Source organism: Phacochoerus africanus, chromosome 11 (genome assembly GCF_016906955.1).
Source record: "Phacochoerus africanus isolate WHEZ1 chromosome 11, ROS_Pafr_v1, whole genome shotgun sequence".
NCBI classification, from domain to species: Eukaryota; Metazoa; Chordata; class Mammalia; order Artiodactyla; family Suidae; genus Phacochoerus; species Phacochoerus africanus.
Genome location: NC_062554.1, coordinates 55,522,037 through 55,545,331, shown reverse-complemented (window position 1 = coordinate 55,545,331; position 23,295 = coordinate 55,522,037). Strand labels below are relative to the sequence as shown.

The following is a 23,295-nucleotide window of genomic DNA, read 5'->3' as shown; positions in this document are numbered from 1 at the left end:
TATAATTGGAATCACAGTCTGTAGCCTTTTCAAAGGCTTCTTTCACTTAGCACTATGCATTTAAGGTTCCTCCATGTCTTTTCATGGCTTTTTTTTTTTTTTTTTAAATCACTGTCTAGTGTTCATTGTTATGCATGTGCCGTAATTTTGCATTCACTTATTAAAGTGCATTTTTGTTGCTTCTAGTTTGAGGCATTTATGAATAAAGTTGCTATAATAATCCATATGCAAGTTTTTTTGTGAATATGAGTTTTCAGTGCCTTGGAGGAAATACCAAATACGGTTGCTGTATTAGAATATGTTTAGCTTTGTAAGAAACCACCAAACTGTCTTTTAAAGTGGTCATACTGGAGTTCCCACTGTGGCTCAGTGGGAACGAACCCAGTTGGTATCCATGAGGACACAGGTTTGATCCCTGGCCCTGCTCGGTGGGTTAAGGATTCGGCGCTGCCAGGAGCTGTGGCATAAATTGCCTCGGCTGGGATCTAGCATTGCCATGGCTGTGGTGTAGGCTGGCGGCTACGGCTCCGATTCTGTCCCCAGCCTGGAAACTTCCATATGCTGTGGATGTGGACCTAAAACAAACAAACAAACAAAAAAAAGTACAAATAAATAAATAAAGTGGTTGTACCATTTTGCCTTCCCACCAGCAACAGCAATGGTGCTGCTCTGTACTCTTATCAGCACTTGATAGTTCTCAGGGGTTTTTTTGTTTTTGTTTTTGTTTTTTTTTTGCCATTCTAATCAGGGTATGATGATATTTATTGCATTGTTGTCTTAATTTGCAAATAAAGTCAATCCAAGGAATAGTATTTTCTAATGTACTTAAGGGTGCTGTACTGCTATCTTCATTTTTCTATTACCAGTTATCTCCTACTCTTCCTTCACCACTGAGTCTCAAACTTTACTTGCTGTGTTTATGACATGTTACATGGGGAACATGTTAAAACATAAAACCCTATGACCTAAGCCCCAGATTTTATTTCAGTGGTTGTGGGATAGGATTAAGACTGCATTTTTATCCATGTGACTCTGGCCCAGGTGATCCTCAGGCCACCCCTCTGGAAACAGTGCCTGCTCTGAGCTGTGGATAAACTCTGCTGATCAGCTGGTGGTTGATAAAGACCAGCCTTTTGCCAAGTTCTAGCCTGTGTATTGTAATAACCTAAACCACAATTTAGCTGTGGGAACAGAAGGATTAGTTCATCCTTGTGTTTAAATTGTACTGTGGCTGTGTTTCTTTTCTTAAACTTCTGGGAGTAGGAAGTGTGAAATTATATTAACCATGGTAATTTGAAATTCTGAAATCTGTTTTTTAATTGTCTTCTAAAGAGTATATAGAATGTTTTTACCTTTGTTTTCTGAGATGTTTTCATCGTATAATGAATGCTTCAGAAAAAAAAAAAAAGGCCCCCCAAAACCAATCCTTTGCTTTTTATTTATTTATTTATTTATTTTTTTGAAAAAATGGCATCAGCTTTTGTGCCTATCTGTGGACTGTGGTTGGAAATGTGAGGTGAGGTGTCTGGAGAGGTTTTTTTTTTTGTTTTTTTTTTCCTTAGGTAAAAAGCGTAAGACAAACATAAGATGTTAATATCTTTGAGGATTATTTGTTTAGTGCTGTTTTATTTCTCAGAGTCTTATTTGGGAGCTACTAGCATCAGAATGACCTGAGAAGCATGTTAAAACTGGGTATTAATAATCAGACTCTCCAGGGACAGGGGAAGGCATCTGAATTTTGTCAAGTTCCCCAGATGATGATTAAGCTCAAGTTGTGAGAACCACTGACCCACCCTCCCATTGTTTATCCTTTGCACAAATAAAGACAGAAACTAAACACAGTTTAGTGAGAGTTCTCTCTTAAAACGTATTTGAGATACAGGGAGTCTAATGGGTGAATTACCATTTAGAGATGGGCAGATTTCTCTACAGCTCATGTTCTTCTGGTTCTCCATGAGGTGATCAAGGATCAGTTATTTATTTTTCATAGTTACCCCAGAATGTTGTGGGGGTATTTTCGTGTACAAATACCAGAGAAGCCCTTCTTGAACAATAAACATTTCCTTAGCCCAGGAGTTTCATGTGGTTCCAAATAAGTTATTTTCAGAAAAGTGTTCTTTATCCCCAGGAAGGATATTAGGAGACTTTGTCCTTTGTAGTAAGTAGTTTAATAGAGGAAGGCAGTTTACCTGCTCATTTATAGGAAGACCATCCTGTTACATGTGGAATCCAAAGCTGCACCTATTCATTACTCAGAATTAAATAGAGCGAAATATTTCTTCTCAGCTAAGTAATGGGAAATCATACACTGTAATTTTTCATCTGCAGTGTTACATAATTTCAAGGGAAGAGCGAGTATGTGGTACTACACATACAAGGAATTGGAAACTTCTCGAGTGCCCTTATGTGTGCTTGCTAAGTGCTTTCCATTAACCTTTCATTCTCGCACACTGTGAAGAAGGGACTGTTGTTATCTCTCCTGTCAAGAAAACGAATTGAGGTGTCCCTGTCGTGGCGCAGTGGTTAATGAATCCGACTAGGAAGCATGAGGTTGCAGGTTCGATCCCTGCCCTTGCTCAGTGGGTTAACGATCCGGCGTTGCCGTGAGCTGTGGTGTATGTTGCAGACGCAGCTCGGATCCCACGTTGCTGTGGCTCTGGCGTAGGCCAGCAGCTACAGCTCTGATTCGACCCCTAGCCTGGGAATCTCCATATGCCGCGGGAGCGGCCCGAGAAAAAGCAAAAAGACAAAAAAAAACAAAAACGAATTGAGTTGTTTAGTGTCAGGGCTCAGGTGGAAACTTGGGCACTCTCGGCAAAGAACAGATCGTTGTAGTAATTTAATGAAGTAGTAACACATCACACATCTACTTGTCTGCATGTATGAATCACAGTTTTCTGTAGTAGAAAAAGTGATAGTGGATCATCTGATCCTAAACTGTCATTTCAAAGTTACAAAAACCTAGGAACAAAGGAATTTAAATAGATTGTTCTGATTCGCAAAGACAGTAAATTAGTGATACAGCCAGAGCACAAGCCTGGAGGGTTCCAATTTTGTATTTTTTCCCCTCTTAGATCACAAAAGTATGTAAATTTTCTTAAACCATTTTCTTTCGGGAAGTTTCTTGTTGATGTTTTTTGTTTTCTTATTGTTGCTGTTAGTAACTGTCACTGATGGTTAGGAAGAAATTAGTTTCTAGATAGCCTTTGTTAATTTATGACATCAGAATATGTCCCACAAATGATGTTTAAACATTCAGTTTCATGGAAATTATTGACAAAGTAGCTTAGAGCAGTACTTCTTAACCTCATCAAGCCCTATGGAACTTGCTGTGATAAATATTTTCTAAAATCTGTTTTTTGGGTTTTTTTTTTTTTTTTTTTTTGCCTTTTAGTGTCCCACTTGTGGCATATGGAGATTCCTAGGCTAGGGGTTTAAGCGGAACCACAGCTGCCAGCCTACGCCACAGCCACAGCAATGCAGGATCTGAGCCACATTTGCAACCTGCACCACAGCTCATGGTAATGCTGGATCTTTAGCCCACTGAGCGAGGCCAGGGATCGAACCTGCAACCTCATGGTTCCTAGTTGGATTCGTTTTCGCTGCACCATGATGGGAACGCCTCTAAAATTTGATGATTCCGAAATTAAATTTGCAAATGGTAGGACAACCTACAAATACAATTTCAAAAAGCTCAGTATAATTTTTTATATAATATAAAGGACAAATAAAGGAAAATAATTTCTGTATTTAAAATACACAATGTATATTTAAAATACTGGGAGAGCTGCAGGAAAGTCTTGTTACTCTAAATGTAGTCCATAGACCACTAGCATGAACACCAGTCAGAAAATATAATAAAGCCCATTTGTAATAGAATCCAAACTATGAAGTACCTAGGGATATATCTGAAAAAAAGATATGAACGATCTGTGTATGGAAAACTACAAAGCATGTCTGAGAGAAATTAAAGACTCTCTCCCCACCAAAAAATGAGGGATATATACGCTGTGTATGGATTGGAAGTCTTTATATTGGTAAGATGTCATCTCTCCTCAAATTGATCCCAGTCAAAATTTCAGCAAACTTTTTTGTAGAAATGATAAGCAGATTACACAAGTTCATATGGAAATGCAAAGGACCTTGAAAAGAACACAGCCAAAACAAATTTGAAAAAGAAGAACAGAGTTAGAGAACTAACACCGATTGATTTGAAGTCTGCACTATAAATCTGCAACACCCAGAGAGTGTGGCGTTTGGAGAAAGAGAGACAGGTATATCCACAGAACAGAATAGTCCAGGAAGAGAACCACACATACCCAGGCCACTCATTTTTCAGCAGAGGTTCAAAGTCAGTTCGGTGAAGAAAACATGGTCTATTTTACAAATGGTGCTGGAACAGTTGGATATCCATATGCCTCCAGAAATCCTTCGATTTATTTCTTGTACTGTCTGCAAAAATTAACTGAAAATGGATCATGTACCCAAATGTAAAACTTCTAGAAGAAAACATAGGAGAAACTTTTGTGAGTTTGAATTAAGCAAAGATTTCTTAGATGCAATCATCAAAAGAACAGTGTATAAAATAATATATTGAATTTCATTCAAATTTAACACTTCTCCTCTTTGAAAGACATTGCTCATAAGAGAATAAAAAGATACAAGACAGACTCTGAAAAATATTTGTAATGACTATATTTGATAAAGGACTTGTAGCCAGAATGTATAAAGAACTCTCAAAACTCAACAGGAAAACATAACTCAGTTTTAAAATAGTAGAGGTTGGAATTCCACTCTGGTGCAGCTGGTTAAGGATCTGGCATTCTCAGGCTCAGGTGGCTGCTGTGGCACGGGTTTGATCCCTGGCATGGAAACTTCCACATACTACGGGAATGGCAAAAAAAAAAGAAGAGTGGTGGCAAAGATTGAAACAGACACTTCACTGAAAATATATATGGCATATAAACACATAAAGAAATGCTCAACATCAGTAGTCGTTAGAGAAATGCGAATTAAAATGAAGGTGAAATATTGCTACATATTTTTCAGAATGGCGAGGATGTGGAGGAATTGGAACACTGACACAGCACAGGGGCAAATATAAGATGCTACAACCAGTTTGACAGTTTGTCAGTTTCCTAAATATATACTGACGACATGATCCAGCCATTCCACTCTTAGGTGTTTATCCAAGAGAACAGAAGGCCTGTGTTCATTCGGAAACTCATACGTGACTGTTCATTGCAACCTTACATTTAGTGGCCCCCAAAGCTGGAAACGACGCAGACTGCTCATCAGCAGAAGATTAATGGATAAACAAGCGGTGGTGTCTGTACCATAGAGTGTTAGTCAGGCACAGAAAGAAATGAATTATTAATAAAACAGCAACATGCATGATCCTCAAAATAGTTATGCTGAATGAAGGAAAACAGACAATATAAGAGTGCATTCTGTATGACTCTTCTATAAAATTATAGGAAATGCAAAGTAATGGGTTAGTGGTTGTCCAGTGAGCAGGGATAGGGGCTGGTAGGGAGAGGAAGAGATTCCAAAGAAATACAAGGAAATTTGGGAGTTTGAGAAATGTATTCATAACTTCCAGTGTGGTTACAGTTTTGCAGGTCTCAGAATTTATCAAAATGCACATTTTAAATATGCACAGTTTTATTGTTTGTCAGTTACACCTCAGTAAAAGTGAGAAAAGACTTCAGAAGCATCTGACTTAACTTTTTGTGTATCTAATCCCAATGTTAGTTTCTGTCTTTTCTACTCTATACCCTTCATTCTTCTTCATGCCATTTCTGCATACCATAGGTTTTTATTTTCTCTCTTAGTCTGTGTTGCAAGTTCCTAAAGTGGTCTTCTGCTACTCGACTTCCCTCTTTTCCTTCTACTCTGAAAAGAGCTCACTGATACTGGTGTTTTCTTATTAAAACGTCCTGGTTCCTGTCCCTCTTCACAGAAAGAGAAGGAAAACTTCAAACCATCATGATATTTAAGACTATCCATGATCTTTGACCACATTCTACTTTTCCAGTCTTACTTTCCATTCCTCTAGTTTATAAACTCAGTATACCAGCTAAATTTAACTGTCAGTTTCCCCCATTGCTCAAGTTGCTCTTTTCATCTGTGTGCCCTTCTGCTTAGAATGCCTTCTCCATCCTCTTCTTACTCCTTCTAGGAAGGAACAGGAACCAAAGTAATTAAAATTTTAAAGCAGCTGTAATTTTGTCTTATTTGATTGTTCATTGAGCTAACTGGAAACAGAACTTCTGTTTCATTTGTTAGTTACTTTCTATACTGTAAGCAGTGACACTCAGCATGTAATATGATGCTCAGTGCTATCATTCCATATGCCTTTTCAGTTCCTGCCGTCACCCACTTCTTGCCTTTACTTGCCTTCCTATCCAGGTTAGATTTTAAATTGTTATATTTACTTATGACAAGTCTGTTCCTAAACCCTTCACTTCTTCTCTTATGTCACTAGTGGTCTCTGGCTTGATGCAAACTTTGATACTTTATTACTCCTCTTACTTAAACTCTCATCAGTATTTGATTTCTCTTCTGACACTTTCTTCTCTCGATCAAGAGATGTACACTTAGGAGTTCCGGTCGTGGTTCAGTGGTTAACGAATCTGACTAGGAACCACGAGGTTGCGGGTTCAATCCCTGGCCTTGCTCAGTGGGTTAAGGATCCGGCATTGCCATGAGCTGTGGTGTAGGTCACAGTCTCGGCTTGGATCCCACATTGCTGTGGCTCTGGTGTAGGCCGCGGCCACAGCTCTGATTGGACCCCTAGCCTGGGAACCTCCATATGCCACGAGTGCAGCCCTACAAAAAAGGCAAAAAGACCAAAAAAAAAAAAAAGAGAGAGAGAGAGAGGTACACTTAGCCTCCTCTCTTTTCACTCTTTTCTTATAGTGCGGCCTCCTCCACTAGACCTCAAAGTCTGGGGTTGGAATACTTTCTTATCCTATATTCTTTGTCCTAGACTTTCTTGTTCACTCCCTCAGTTTCAATACCACGTATATGCTGAACTCCCAAATTTATATCTTGATCTCTGACCTTGTTTCTGAGTTTCAAACCTGTATATCCTCCTGTAAAAGTAATATTTTTTTAAAGTAGAAATTAGGAAGCTGGCAGTTAAGGTCTAGAAAACAGTATAAATAAGACAAAGAAGCCAGAAGCAGTGTGGTTTAGGGGAGTGAAGAGAGAAGATGACATAAACATGACTATCTCAAAGAACCCAGTGCAAGAATTATTAGGCCCACACATAAATGGAAACAGGATCTGGGAAGTAAGGAACTGAAGGAATTTGCTTCCAGTTTTTGCTTCTTTCATTGCAGTATCAGATGCTGCCTTTTTGTCTCATCCTCCTTTTTCTTATTTTGAAAATATTTCCTAGTTCTAGCAACTCAGTAGAGATAAAGATCCAGACTTAGTTCCAAAATCTTAGGAGACGGACTGATTAACTCGTTAACATGTGGTTTGATGAACTGAACTGGGATGATGTTGGCTGGGGTGTGGAAGTCAGACTAGACCGGGACCTTGAAGACGGGTGGATTCTCTAGAAGCAAGGTTGGGGAGTGGGCAGAAAATAGCTGGTGTTTCTAGGTGAAGACCATGAATTTGTATTGGTTCGACTCTCCTCAGGGATGGGAGTTTCTGAGACTAGCAGGTAGAGAAGTATGTTGATTTAGGTTGGGACTTTGCTAGAGTGATGTGCCAGAAGGTTAATATTGCAAAGAAATGAAGGACATTGCTATTTTTAAAAAGCTTAAGTGATCCATCATAGGGTACATACTAGGAGGTCAGAAGGGAGTGGATACCCTTGGCGGAAGCCATAGGAAGGAAAGGAGGCAGTGTCTCTGAATTTGAACTTCACTTGTCATGGAATATGAACAGTATATATCTGGGAAGATGGAAAGTTGTGGTCAGAAAATGAAAAAAATTGGAAACTCTCTGGAACCAAATAGTTCCATTTATTTAATAACCTGTGATGTGTCTTAGAGCAGTACTCTACTAAACTTAATAAAAACAATATTTTATGCTAACTTCCCTAAAGTTTCGTGTGCCATAAATTAAATGAATAAACCATTAGAAGAGGGGATATTCCTGCAAGTCAGTGATGAGCACATTTCTTTTATGTTGAAATTCCTTTTTTTTTTTTTGTCTTTTTGCCATTTCTTGGGCCGCTCCCACAGCATATGGAGGTTCCCAGGCTAGGGGTCTCATCGGAGCTGTAGTTGCCGGCCTATGCCAAAGCCACAGCAATGCCAGATCCAAGCCGCATCTGCAACCTACACCACAGCTCACGGCAACGCCAGATCCTTAACCCACTGAGCAAGGCCAAGGATCGAACCCACAACCTCATGGTTCCTAGTCGGATTCATTAACCACTTAGCCACAACGGGAACTCTGAAATTCCTTTTTAGGTTTTGATTGGTTGCCTCAGAGAGACATAGGTTAGGTCCCATCATTAAGCAATGGTATCTTTCCATTCCCACTGTTAACAAAGCTCTAGGCTCACTTTATGGCATTCATTTCTTATCTAACATTCTCTCTCAGTTATAACAAAATATTTTTTCAGTAGCTTCACTCTTGCAACCAAACCTGACTTCCTCATAGTTCGAGCGTATCCTTAAGGTAGAGGAGAATCAGAAGAATCAGATTGCAGTCTGCTCCCTCTCCCTCTCACCTTTTTCTCTAAGTCAGAGTGAGCCATTCACTTGTCAGGCTATGGGAAACATGTTCCCAGGAGCTGTTAGAAGCAGGACAGAAACACCAGGCCAAGTATATAGCTACAAATTAGTGGTGAGCTGGAGCCAGGTGGCAAATTTTTAGGAATTTTGTGGTGTACTTGTTAAACACAGCCAGTGTTAAAATTAAAGCATATAACTTTACAATTAAGTGAATTGTATTGAAAACAAAGGTAATAAATACTTAACAGCTTTTGGGTCATGATTTTACTATATTTAACGGTTATCTATGCTGCTGAGGTTATTATCTAGCGTCCTATAGGGGATAAATACTACCTAAGAGGCTATGCTGCATCTCTTTTCAACTCTGCACTCAGTTGAGACACGATGATATCTTGAAACCAGCCATAGTGGCTGTGTTTATACCACAGCCACTGGTAAATGCTATAAATCAGGGCTTTCCCCCTAAAGGGCCAGTTTTTCAACATTTACCAGCACACCATGGGATAGAATAGGATCTCTGGCTTCTTCTCACTTTACCTCAGAGATTTGGGGGAAAACTACCAAATTGAAGGCTCTCTCTCCCTCCTTTAAACCCATCCCTACTCATTTCCAGCCTTATCGTTTTCTTTCGTTATTATATTTTTATCATCTACTCCGCTACCCTGATGGACCCTAGAGGCTCATCTTTTCTTTTCTTGCCATCTTCTTCCTGGGGGAGAAGTTCATTTTGACTCCTGCCGATATTACTGAATTCCCTCCACCCTTCCCAGCCATTCAAATAAGAACTTTAGAAAATGCTACTGCTACAGGAAGAATAATACATGAAAAAGAGTGACATATTTTGTAGATCATATTGTCAGAGTTCCAGTCACTTTTAACACTGGACATTTTGAGTTCATTAGAATTATTCATACGTGGTGAAATACTGGCTTAAGCATGCATCAGAAAAGTATAAATACTCAACTGTACTTTTAGGGTTAGTTACATTGTGTATATATTTTCAACAGAACACAGTTTCACTTTTTATGATGGGAATTTTAAAATAGGAAAATAGAATCTATTTGCTTTTCGCAGATGTACAGAATTAACTCTTAAGTAAAACTGTTAACTTTTATTTAGAAGAGTTACAATCAGGAGTGCTTTTGGCTTCAAGAAATAAAAATGAACAGAAAAGGTAACATTGCTGCAGTTGAGCCAGCAGCTTACTCATGCAAGGCAGACTTCCCTAAGATCCTCTTGGCCTTTCTTTAAAGTCAAATGATGGCTCCTGCAGATTCACTTCTCACACCTGCACACATAGCAGAAGGAGAAGAGAATAATAACAGGAGAGCTGTTTCACAGGTGCTTTGGCTACACCTGTGTGCAAGAAGTCTGGGAAACGAAATATTTAGTTTAGCTAATATTTAGTAATATTGCCCTTTATCATAAAAGGAGAGTGAGCAGGGATTGGAACGAGGCATTAGATAAACCTACTGTGGACATGGTACACAATGGCATTTCTCCCATATACCTAAACCTAATGCACTGAGACATTTATTTTTTTATTTATTTATTGGGCTGCACCCATGGCGTATGGAAGTTCCCAGGCTAGGGGTTGAATCGGAGCTGCAGCTGCCGGCCTACGCCACAGCCACAGCAATGCCAGATCCGAGCCTCGTCTGCAACCTACACCACAGCTCACAGCAATGCTGGATCCCTAACTGAGCAAGTCCAGGGATCAAACCCACATCCTCATGGATACTAGTTGGGTTTGTTACCGCTGAGCCACGATGGGAACTCCTACACTGAGACAAATTTAAAAGGTACACGTGGAACCAGTGTGTATGATATAGTTCCCCAAAGAAGATCATTTTAAGCTTTGTGAATAAGTGATGGAAAACTAGTTATATTTGCAGACAGATCCTTGAGTTTAGAAGTAGGTGAGGCATTTTCATACAGATTGTTGAGTTAGCTTATGTTGTCTCTGTTTTTACAGATTAGGAAACAGAGGTTAAGCAGTTTACTCCAGATCACAGAGCCTAGGAAAACGGCAGGGCCAAGTTTAACACCTAGCCTTTTCTCTAGAGCAAATTGCAGAAAATGTTTATAAATTGAAATGCATTCGAACTCTAATGAATTGTAAAAGAATTAGAATTTCCAAAGAATTCTTTGGAAAGAATGGTATTTGATAGTGAGGAAACATAAGTCCATCCATGCAAAAGGTGGTAGGTATTATATGTCATATCCATGCAAGGAAACTGGAGCCCTTCAGATCTTCTGATGGCCTATACACTGGGATAATAAATAATAGATAATGTTTCACAAGTGATTGCTTATGCATTTTGATTATAACTGATCCATTTAATTCTTATAACAGCCCATTATGAGTCAGGTATTATATTATTATGTTTAGATGAAGAAACTGAAACATAGAGGCTAAGTTGAAACCCAGCCAAGTAGGTGGCAGACTTGGAAGAGAATCCAGACACTCCTATTCTTGAGGCTACACGTAACCCTAACTTGTTCTCTCAACATAACTGATCTATGTAAGAGAGAAGGAGAAAGGTTTTTCCAGTTGATTCTTCTTTGGTTCTATCCAACCTTGGAAGAATTTCTACTTGTTAGAAATTAATTAAATAGGAAGTTGAGTAAAATATGGCATAAAATTTTACCAATAAAACAAGTATTTAGAACCTTGTTTTGGAAGGCAGTGCATGTAGGACTTTGACCCAGATTCACATCTTTCAGACAAAACTGATGATTTGTTAATAGCCCCCTTTCAGCTCATTATAACAAGTTACATTTTCATAATTTTAAGAACTACCATAGAATATTGATTGAATTGAAGTAAGAGGAGTTCCCGTCGTGGTTTAGCAGTAATGAACCCGACTAGCATCCATGAGGACGCGGGTTTGATCCCTGGCCTTGTTCAGTGGGTTAAGAATCCGGCATTGCCATGAGCTGTGGTGTAGGTTGCAGACACAGCTTGGATCCTGCATTGCTGTGGCTGTGGTGTAGGCCATTGACTCCAGCTCCGATTGGACCTCTAGCCTGGGACCCTCCATATGCTGCAGGGTACAGCCCCAAAAAGACAAAAGAGAAAAAATTTAAAAAGAAAAGAAATTGAAGTACGAATGCTTCAGATGAGGGATTTCCTTGTGACTTAGCGGGTTAAGGATCCAGCAATGTTAGCGCCGTGGCTTGGGTTCAATCCCTAGCCCTGGTATTGCTGCATGCCATGGGTGCGGCCAAAAAAGAAAGAAAAAAAAGACTGCAGCAAATGAGTATGTGAAAATAATCCCACACAGATGGAAATTATACAGTTCAGAACTTCATGATGAATCATACTCTTGGAAGACAATTCCTTTCTTCCCCAGAGTCTGTCAACAGAAAGATGTACAAAGTGATGTAGTTTTCTTGTTTCAGCTTTAACATCTGCTGCTGGGCAGCCCAATTATATTCCTATCTAAGAAAACAACTGTAAATATTGGTAAAAAAAACTTTCCTTTTTTCCATTTGTCTCCCGGCCCTTTATCTCTGTATTCACTCTCTTGGCCACAGTGTCTCTGGGCAATGTGGAGCTCAGTACTTTCCTAGCACTGCTCCTTAGGAGTGTACCTTACACCTCGAGCGAGTCTGCATTTAGGTCACATCGGTGTGTTCTCAAAGCTGGAGTCTGTTACCACTGCTGAGATTGGCTGCTTTCTCTCTTGCTTTCCCACTTCTCTATCCATGCACTACTGGCTCCTTAGCAACAGTGAACTCCAGGATTTTAAGTGAGCAATTGTTCCACCAGTTTATTTTAGTTTTGTCATTTTTCATGGAATCTGTGAGAATGAAGGGAAAATTCACAATCTGAATGTGGTTTAGGGTTGACTTTTTAAAAAACCATAGAGAAGTCAGTCAACGTGAACGTTGGCAGTAGAGATGTGAACACAGCTCGACTGAAGTTTCAGCAAAGTAAATTATTAAGAGGTATAAATTATACCTCTTGCATCATGCATAGCTTGGTATCAGCCTAAATATTAAGCCTAAAAAAGTTTTGGAGGTTAAAAGCTCCAACTAGAAGAGCAGACTTAGATATTTAGACAAATAAAACACATAACTCTATATACTCATAGCAACAGATTGTTTTATTATTTGTTTATGTAATTGGCATCATCTGTGATTTAGAGTCTTGGAACAACAGAATCATTGGGAGGGGCTGCGGAGCACATTACTGGAACTGGATTGGCAGTGTTCACGCTGGTCTGTTCTCTGGTTTAGAATCCTCTCCTTACTGCTTCTCTTCTTTAGGTGGGACTCTTCCCTGGACACTGTGTTGAGTTAATCAATCAGAAAGTCCCCCAGTCAGTGACCAACTCAGTGCCAAAACCAGGTGAGTACGCTTTTTCCTTAGTGTGGTTATTTATCAGCTGCTTAAAGATAACACATTTTCTCTTCCAGTCAGGCACATAGCTTGTTTAGCTATTCTTTGCATTTATTGTCATAATATGCATTCTTAATTTTATGGGGTTTGGATTTTAACATATTCTTTTTTCTCTATTGATTATTTCACGAAGGTTTACCTACGTTCAAAATTTTAGACAATTTTAAGAATGACTTGCCCCATTAAGCTTTCTTATTTTTTTGCTTTTACAATTCTATAATAGGAATATAGCTTATTAATGAATAAAATGATAAAAGAGAATCCCCAGTTTAAAAAGCTGATGAGAGATAGTATGATTAGTTGAAAATTAATAAATGAAGGGAATGTATATTTCATCGGTGCCTGTGAACATCAAAACTGTTGTAAACAGCCTTTCTTATTATTTATATAGTATATTTACAGTGCTGTGTAAGTATGCAAAGTATTTTACAAATATGTAAAGCGATGTATTACAGGGGGTAAAAATGAAACATATGGAAATATTTCTTTTTAGTGGGGTGATTTAATCTGGACAAATCCTATGAAATACCTCATCTAGAACTTTCTAACATGATGTAAATTTTTGAGAAGAGTAAAAGCAAAGACTGAAAGATTTTGGAAGGAGGAGGCAGCAACCAATTTATTTCTTCTAGTTGTATTACCTACCCTCTCCCCTCTCCACCCTCACCCCAGGATTCTCAGTCTCCTTTCAAGGCATTTTTATCCTCTGTTAAGTCATCTTTTGAGGGGAAAATTTATTAAACATAAAAAAAAAAACCTTTCTGAGTAAGTACTTACTCATTCTTTAGTGGTTGTGGTGACTATAAGTTTCTTTCCTTTTGAAAATATGATGTAATAACTTAAGAAAATTCTGTACCAATTAGCAACCCTATCCTCTCCCTTCCCCCCAGTCCTGAGCAACTACTAATCTACTTTCTGTCTTTGTAGATTTCTCTCTTCTAGACATTTCACACAAATGGAATCATGCAATATATAGTCTTTCGTGACCGTCTTCTTTCACTTAGTATAATGTTTTCAAGGTTCATCCATGTATCAGTGCTTCCATTCTTTCTTGTGGCTAAATAATATTCCATTGTGTGGATATAACAATGTTTATTCTATCCATTCACTTTGGGTTGCCCTTTGGGGCCATTATGTTTAGTGTAATAATTGGTGTACAAGTCTTTGTATGGATGTATGTTTTCATCTCTTGGTATATATCTAAGAGTTGAATTGCTGGGTCATAAAGGTAACTATATTCAACCTTTTGAGGAGCTCCCAAACTGTTTTACAAAGTAGCTGTACTGTTTTGCAATCCAACCAGCAATGTATATGAGAATTCCAGTTGCTCAGTCCTCTTGAATACTGTTCGTATGGTTATTGCTGTCTTGGTATGGAATGATACATCTTGGTGGTTTCGATTTGCATTTCCCCATAGCTGGTCATTTTTATGTATTATTATCTAATTGTATATCTTTGGAGAAATGTCTGTTCAGATCCTTTGTCCTTTTTTAAAAAAAATGGCTTGTCTTTTTATTATTGAGTTACAAGTGTTCTTTATTTATTCCAGGTAAAAGTCCTTTATCAAATAATATGATTTGCAAATATTTTCTCACATTCTGTGGTTTGTCTTTTTCTTGATGATGTCTACTGAAACATAATTTTTTTTAATTTTGATGAAGTTCCATTTGTTTTTTCTTTTGTCCCTTATACTTTTGATGTCTTAAATAAGAAGACATTGCTTATTAATTCAAGGTCACTCTATATTTCCTTCTAAGAAATTGATAGTTTTTGTTCTTAGATTTCAGCCTATGATCCATTTTATGTTAGTTTTTGTGTATGACGTGAGATCCAACTCCATTGGCTATCCAGTTGTCTGAGAACTATTTGTTGAAAAGATTATTCCTTCCCCATTGAATTGACTTGAGTCCCTTGTAGAAAATCTGTTGACCTTAGACACATGAGCTTATTTCTGGATTTTCAGTTCTATTCCATCGATCACTATGCCTATTCTTATGCCAGTACTATCCTGTATTGATTACCTTTGCTTAGTTAAATTTTGCATTTGGAAGTTCTCCTACCTTATTCTTTTTCAGGATTAATTTGGCTTTTCTGGATCCCTTGCAATCCTATATGAATTTTAGAATCAACTTGTCAGTTTCTACAGAGAAGTTAGCTGAGATTCTGATAGGGATTTATTGAGTCTATATATCAATTTTGGAAGTGTTACCTTCTTGTCAGTATTTATTAAGTCTTCCAGTCTTTAATTATGGGATGTTTTTCCATTTTGTTTAGACTTTTAATTTCATTCAACATTTTGTAGTGTTTTTTTAGAATATAAGTTTTGCATAACTATTGTTAAATTTATTTTTATTCTTTTCGATGCTTTTATAAGTGGGAATTGTTTTCTTCATTTTGTTTTCTTATGGTTCATTCCAAATGCATAGAAATACAATTAAGTTTTGTATATTAACCGCATATCCTGAAACCTTGTTGAAATGTTTAATAGTTCTAGTAGTTTTCTTTAATAGATTCTTTGGGACATTCTGTAAATATAAGATCATGTCATCTATGAATAGAGATATGTTTAGTTCTTGCTAATCTGGATGTTTTATATTTCTTTTCCTTGCCCATTTCCCTGGAGACATTACAGTGTTGAATAGAAGTTTTGAGAACAGTCATCCTTGTCTTATTCCTGATCTTAGAAGAAAGCATGTAGTTGTTCACCATTAAGTAAGATGTTAACTGTGGGGTTTTCACAGATGCCTTTTATCAGGTTGACAAAGTACCCTTCAATCCTTAGTTTGTTGAATGATTTTATTGTAAAAGGGTGTTGGATTTTGTCAGATACTTTTTATCCATCCGTTGAGATGATCATGAATTTTTGTGGTCACTCTTTTAAAGTTATTAAAATGTAACATCCAAAATTTATTGTTATTTCTTGCACATCATTTTTATTTCTGCTGTATAAGCTTAACTTGTGTTGATTAGGAAGTCTCATCTTTGATCATTTTGCCTCAGAGTTACACTGTACACTGTTCTTAAGAGTTAGCTTAATATTGGCATTAAATTGTATCAGTTAGGGAGTTCCTATCGTGGCGCAGTGGTTAGCGAATCCGACTAGGAACCATGAGGTTGAGGGTTCGATCCCTGCCCTTGCTCAGTGGGTTAAGGATCCGGCGTTGCCGTGAGCTGTGGTGTAGGTTGCAGACGCGGCTCGGATCCTGCGTTGCTGTGGCTCTGGCGTAGGCCGGGGGCTACAGCTCAGATTCGACCCCTAGCCTGGGAACCTCCATATGCCGCGGGAGCGGCCCAAGAAATAGCAAAAAAAAAAAAATTGTATCAGTTAAATGCTTCCTCATGTACTGAATGTGAAAGTGAATTTCTAATAGTGATAACCTCTAGAACTTTTAGAACTCAAGAAAGTTAATGTTATCAGTAGTTCTATTTATTAAGAGACTTGTATGGAATTAACTCTAAATTAGTAATGACATATAATGATAGCATACCTTCGAAAGCTAATATTTTATCTTTGTGAGCAGCGTTACAGGGTTGACATTGGGAAATGTGCATTCTGAATACATTTTGAAAAGGATGATATAAATTCTATCTGCCTAAGGCTTGTTTCACACTTTAAAACTGTCTTTGCCTGCAGTACAAATAACTTGAATGTTCTATTTATTTTTAACATTGCCATCTGTCACCGTTAGATGCCAAATCTGAAAGATACAGCTATAGCTTGAGAGTGTAATTTAAAACTCCATATATTATTACACAACAAGGGGGCAATAGGGGAAATCTTCCCCTTGGAACTCTTCTTCGTATTCTCAATATGTTCAATTATTTGTGTATGTAAAAATAAAATTAATGAGTCACCATGTCCTACCAGGCTAGCATGTATTCATGGCGCCTTAAGGAAAAGAATGTGTGCGTGTGTGAGAGAGAAGAAAAGGAAAGAAAAGAGCATGAAAGACAGAAGCTTGTCTCCAAGAAACTGGCATTTAGTTCAATCCCCACAGGTTCTGGTTTGATGGAAGATGAGGCTGAGGTGGGAGGAAGAGGAAGGAAGCACACGCTGATTTCTTTGTTTATCCTGCTTGGAGTTTACTGAGCAGTTGGATCTGTTTATTGGTATCTATCTTCAAGTTTTCAGTGTTCTCAGCTGTTATCTCCTCAAATATTTCCTTTGCGTCCTTCTCTCTTCCTCCTCCTTTACACAGCAGTGATGTCTCTGATGATGTCTCACGTGTTCTTTCTCCAACTTGGTACTTTCTGCTGACCTCTCAAAGCTCACTGAGTCTTCCCTCTGTACCAGTTTCTCTTCAACCCATCTAATGAATTCTTCCATTCTCATAGCAGGTACTTTGTTTCTAGGATCAGCATTTGGTCTTTTTTATAATTCCCATGGTGGAATCTCTCATCTTCCCACGTAATCCACCTCTCCTTCCCAGAAAAAAAGAAAGAGAGGCGTTAGGGGAGGGAGGAAGGTGGAGAGTGGGTGAGGAGAGAAGAAAAGCAAAGCTTACTTTTGAGACATGAGCTTCTAAAAATGAAGGACCAGGGAATTTAGGCAAACCTTCCCTCTGAGAACAGTTAGAAAATTGGGATCACATATAAAAATATAATGTCTCTCTGAAGCACTGGAGGGTTAACAAGTAGTAAACAATTACTGAGCTAAGATGAAGCAGAAGAAGGAAATCCAGAGAAGTGACCCCAGTACATGGAGATCTTATCCCAGTTGATGGAATAGAGAAAAATCACGGCGAAAAATGGAGGTCAAAGCCCAGTGGACAGAGTTGCTAATAATGCCCCAAGTTTTGAGTTAGGATTTTTGTCAAAATTGACAACTGATTCTGAATTGATTTTGAAATTTGCATGGAAATGCAGGACCCAAAATACCCAAGAGGATTTTGAAGAACAAAAAAGTGGGAAATGTGCTGTAATAGATAGATATCAAAACTTATTGTTACAGCTTCACTAATTAGGACATTGATACTGATGCAAGGATAGACAAATAGAACAGTAGAAAAGAATAGAGTCCAGAAACAAACCTGCGTACACATAGATGCTTGATTGATGCCCTGCAGAGCATTGTGAAAAAAACAGTCATCTCAATAAGGTCTAGGTACACTGGGTCACCTGGATAGGTGATATATATATATATATATATAGTCCTTATTTAGCTTCATACATAAAATCCTTCCCAGGAGAATTATCTGTGTATGAAAGGTAAAACAAAACTTACCGAAGAGAATGCTATAGAATATCTTCGCGACCTATTTTCATGGTCTGCGGTTAGACATAAAGCAGTAATCATAACTGAAAAACTTAATCATTAAACTTGAGTTCAGAATGTCATCATAATGTGCTATTAAGATCGTAAAAAAGGGCAAATTGCAAAGTGAGATGTTTGCAGTACACATATCTAACAAAGGTCATGTAGCCAAATTATGTGAAGAATCAGTAAGAAAAGGACAGATGAACTGATTTTTTTAATTGAGTGATATAACAAATATCAAAATGCTGAGTAAGCAGATGACAAGATGTTCCACATCATTTGTCGTTAGGGAAATGCAAATTAAAACCTTTTTTAGGAGTTCCCATCGTGGCTCAGTGGTAACAAACCCGACAAATATCCAGAAGGACGTGGGTTCGGTCCCTGGCCTCGCTCAGTGGGTTAAGGAACTGGCATTGCCGTGAGCTCTAGTGTAGGTCGCAGATGTGGCTCTGATCTAGCATTGCTGTGGCTGTGGCGTAGGCCAGCAGCTGCAGCTCCAGTTTGACCCCTAGCCTGGAAACTACCAATATGCCTCACTTGTGGCCCTAAAAAGACAAAATAAAGTAAAATAAATAAAACCTTTTTAACTTTCCAAAACAGACCCCAGAATGATGAAAATTTAAGAGTAATAATACCAAAAATTGGCAAGGATGTAAATCAGTGGGAATTTTCATACACTGCCAGGGGAGGGTAATGTGGGACAAACATTGTTTGGCATTACTTACCAAGTATGACATATGTGTTCCTTGCGATGCAGCAGTTCTGCTCAGGTGTACATAGAGAATGTTCATAGCAGCCTTATTCCTAATTGTCAAAAAACTAGAAAAACTCAAAGGTATGTCCATAATGGGATAAATGAAGGCACATTCCTTCAGTGGATTCCTCTACACCCGTGAAAATGAAATGAGTCATGGCTATATGTGCAGCAACATGGAAGAACCTCACAAAAATATTGAATGAGAGAAGCCTGATATATATATGGTTATACTGTATCATTTCATATATACATACATAAAAAGAGAGTTCAAGAGTTCCCTGGTGGCTCAGTGGGTTAAGGATCCAGCGTCGTCACTGCTGTGGCTCTGGTTACTGCTGTGACGTGAGTTTGATCCCTAACCCAGGAACTTCCGCATGCCATGGGTGCAGCTCCCCCCCCCCCGCCCCCGCAAAGAGACAATTCAAAATTGAAGAGTTCAAGAATGTTCTGTGGTGTTCGAGTTTGGACAGTGGTCACCTTTGGAGAGGAAAGAGCAGACAGATGATTAGGACGGGTGGGAGAGAGGATTCTGAAATTCCGGTAATATTCTGTTGATCTAGGTGGTGATTACACAGAAATGTCATGATGTTGAGCATCTTTTCATGTGCTTATTGACCATGTGTACATCTTCTTTGGAGGAGTATCTATTCAAGTCCTTTGTCATTTTTGAATTAATCACTGTGCGTTTTTAAAATGTACTTCCACCCCAGGGGAATATTCTTTTCAGTATTGCTTTAATATACAAATGTTGGAGATTATACTTTCAAAGTAGATTTTTATATTTGTATGTTGCAAAATACTCTGCAGCCCTCAAAAGACATGATGTGGAGGTATGTGTGCTAACCCGGGGAGTGTTTCTGTGATGTGTTGTTTAATGAAAAAGCAAATTACAGAGCAGTGTAATCGCATTGTAAACTCATAGAAGAGGATCAAGGAGGATACATACTAACTGGAAAGGGGACTAGGATTGTGGGTCTAGCAAGAGACATTTCATTTTTTTCTGTTTGCTTGTATATTGTTCAACTCCTTTGCAATGGCCATGTATTACTTCCCCTTAACTCCATCCTGTCCAAATAGGTAATTTCTTCGAGTCTTTCTTCATGCAAACTCCCCATAAAATAGTTGTTTTGTGACAGTAGATTTGATGTAGATATTTTATTTCATTTATGTACCTATGAAAAGCAGCACGGAGAGGTGGGAGCACAGGCCCCAGCCTTGAGTTTTAATCCCTGTGCCACATTTTACTGTCCATGTGCATGTCATTTGGCTTCTCTCATTTTTAGTTTCTTCATCTAAAAAGTGAGGCAAGATGGTTTTGAAGATTAAAGATAAGTCATGTAAAGCCCTGGGGGAGTTGCCATTGTGACTCAGCGGTAGCAAACCCAGCTGGGATCCATGAGGACACAAGTGCCCTCCCTGGCCTCGCTCAGTGGGTTAAGGATCCAGGGTTCCTGTAGAGCCGTGATGTATGTCACAAACACGGGTCAGATCTGGTGTTGCTCTGACTGTGGCGTAGGGCAGCAGCTGCAGCTCCGATTTGACCCCTAGCCTGGGAACTTTTCTGCATGCCATGGGTGCGGCCCTAAAGAAACCAAAAAATAAATAAATAAAAAATAAAGCCCTTGGATACCTAATAAATATCAGCTGTTATTTATTGATTTATATGTATCTACTATGTTATATCACCTAAATTCAGGAGTTTCTAAAACTAGATCTATTTCGTTTATGTAGATATTTAATATATTATTTGTTGGTATAAATCTGTATGCCACTATTTCAAGTTTTACCACTGAAAAAAAGGGAATTGCAGTAGTTTTCATGGGACCATGGTGAGAAAGGGTGCTTCTTTGAGCCACACGGGAAGTCTGGAAGATCACTTCCTTGGATGGTCACTTGAATAGAGTTTGCATCATAAATTTTGTCTGAAATTCTTTTGTTAGCCGACATAGAAGTAGCTGAGGCTTTCATTTGGTGGGGATGACAGTAATTAGATATAATGCTGTTGAAATCCTTGTACTAATTTAAGAAGTTTATAAGGTAACAAATGAGCCTGAAATTGTAGCGTAATTTTGAAATAAAAAAGTCTTTGTATTGTTCTTTTAGGAAATTGGTCCTCTAGTATCTTACTTTGTTGTCTTACTTACAGTTTTACCTGATTATAGTTTTTTTACCTTTATATTCATTTGTTTGCTTCTGCGTTGTTTCTGTTTTCTTTCTTTGAGCTTCCAGGACTTTGCTCTTCTGTAACCACGTATCTTTACATGAGGTGACCCACCCAATAATGTAGGTTCAGGTTTTTACTTATCACATGTGAAAGTTTGTATCAAATAGTCTTCCCATTGAACACATGCCTACTTGTATTCTGGAGGCAGATACCTTAATAGAAAGATATTAAAATCTGTACCCTAGAAAATGTTGGTGTAAGATTTAAAGGAATTCCAAGATGCTGGAATGCCCTGGGAGGTTTTCTGTCCCAATACACTGTAAAGGTTTCATCAAGATAAGACTTTCTCCCTCTGTATCAGGCAAAAACAGAAAATTGTAACACCACATATTTGTAGTTGGGTAGAGTTTGTGAATGACTGTATTTCCATTATTTAAGTCGAATTTGAATCTTGATACAGCCCTGCAAGGGACTAGGGATGGGGAATGTACTTCTGTCTTCCACACACCCTTTTTAACCAGTGGAGCAGCTGAGACTCAGAAAGGCTCCACCTGAGACTCGTAACTGGGCTTGCAGAAGTCTTCTGACCTCTCACAGTAATCACAGCCAACACAGGTAGCCCTGGCTGTGTGCCAGGACTGGATCAAGTGCCTGAGGTGGATTAACTCATTTGCAATTATTTGACTCAAACCCCAGAATTCTACCCACTCTGGAACCTTGGATTTCTATAATAAAGTTTATTGTTCTCTCTCTCTCTCAAAACAAATATTTATGTAGTATCTTCTGGTTTTATTACAACAGGAGTGAATAAAAATGTATTTCTGTATATGAACAGAACTTAAATTAGGGCAAAAGATGTGTTAAATGGAGGATGAATAGAAGTTCTTATAGGAACCTACTTCATTTGCTCATTTTGTTTTAGCCATCATTCTTTTTATTTTTAAATTTTTTTTGTCTCTTTGTCTTTTCTAGGGCTGTGCCCACGGCGTATGGAGGTTCCCAGGCTAGGGGTCGAATCGGAGCTGTAGCCACCAGCCTACACCACAGCCACAGCGATGTCAGATCCCAGCCTCATCTGCAACCTACACCATAGCTCACGGCAACGCTGGATCCTTAACCCACTGAGCAAGGCCAGGGGTCGAACCCACAACCTCGTGGTTCCTTGTCAGATTTGTTAACCACTGAGCCACGACAGGAACTCCTAGCCATCAGTCTTTTTAAAGCCTCTTTCATTTAAAAAAAAAAAAAATCTTTCAATCTTTCCACCTCTGACTCTATTGTGTCATCTTTAGCCATCTGCCTCTTCCATTCTCCTCTGCTCTTTCTCCCTGGGTGCTCCCTGGGCTCTACTTCTGTGTCCACAGAACATCTCATGTGGCTTCATAGCTTTCCCTCTGCTCCTGCCATTCTTACAGTCTAAAATGCTCTCCTCCCTGTTTTGCCCATTTGAAATCTTCCTTGTGTTCTGAGACTCAGGCCATAATCTTCTTGTCCATGAACCCTTTCCTGACCTGTCTCTCCCCAGGCCTTTGTCCTGTTTGCCGCAGTTCAGATCTAATAGCAGCTGTTTCACTTGCTCACAAAGCTGCAGACTCCTCACAAATGACAAGTGTGTCTCATTCATCCTTGTCTCCCTCACAGGATATGTGCACAACGAATGCACGGTCAATGACTATCAAATTACTCTATCTTAATATTTACTACTAACGTAAAATTTTAGAATACAACTTTCAACTTACAATCCCTGACTTAGGAAGATCTCATTGGTTTCCCTCAGTGCCAGAATTATATAGAAAATCTTTAGCCTAGAATTTAAGGTGCTCCATAAATACTAGTATTAACTTTTTTTTTTTTTTTCTTTCTAGGGCCACATGCACAGCATATGGAGGTTCCCAGGCTAGGGGTCCAATCGGAGCTACAGCTGCTGGCCTGCGCCACAGCCACAGCAACATCAGATCATGAGCCACATCTGAAACCTACACCACGGCTCACGGCAACGCTGGATCC

General features: G+C 38.7%; 1 protein-coding gene across 1 annotated transcript in view; it reads left to right on the top strand.

The window, feature by feature from the left end:
• ARHGAP32 (Rho GTPase activating protein 32) overlaps positions 1-23,295 on the top strand; it is a 184,314-nt gene that overhangs the window by 97,104 nt on the left and 63,915 nt on the right. Inside the window, 1 exon segment of the mRNA XM_047754460.1 lies at positions 12,978-13,059. Within this exon segment, the coding sequence (XP_047610416.1) occupies positions 12,978-13,059 (82 nt within the window).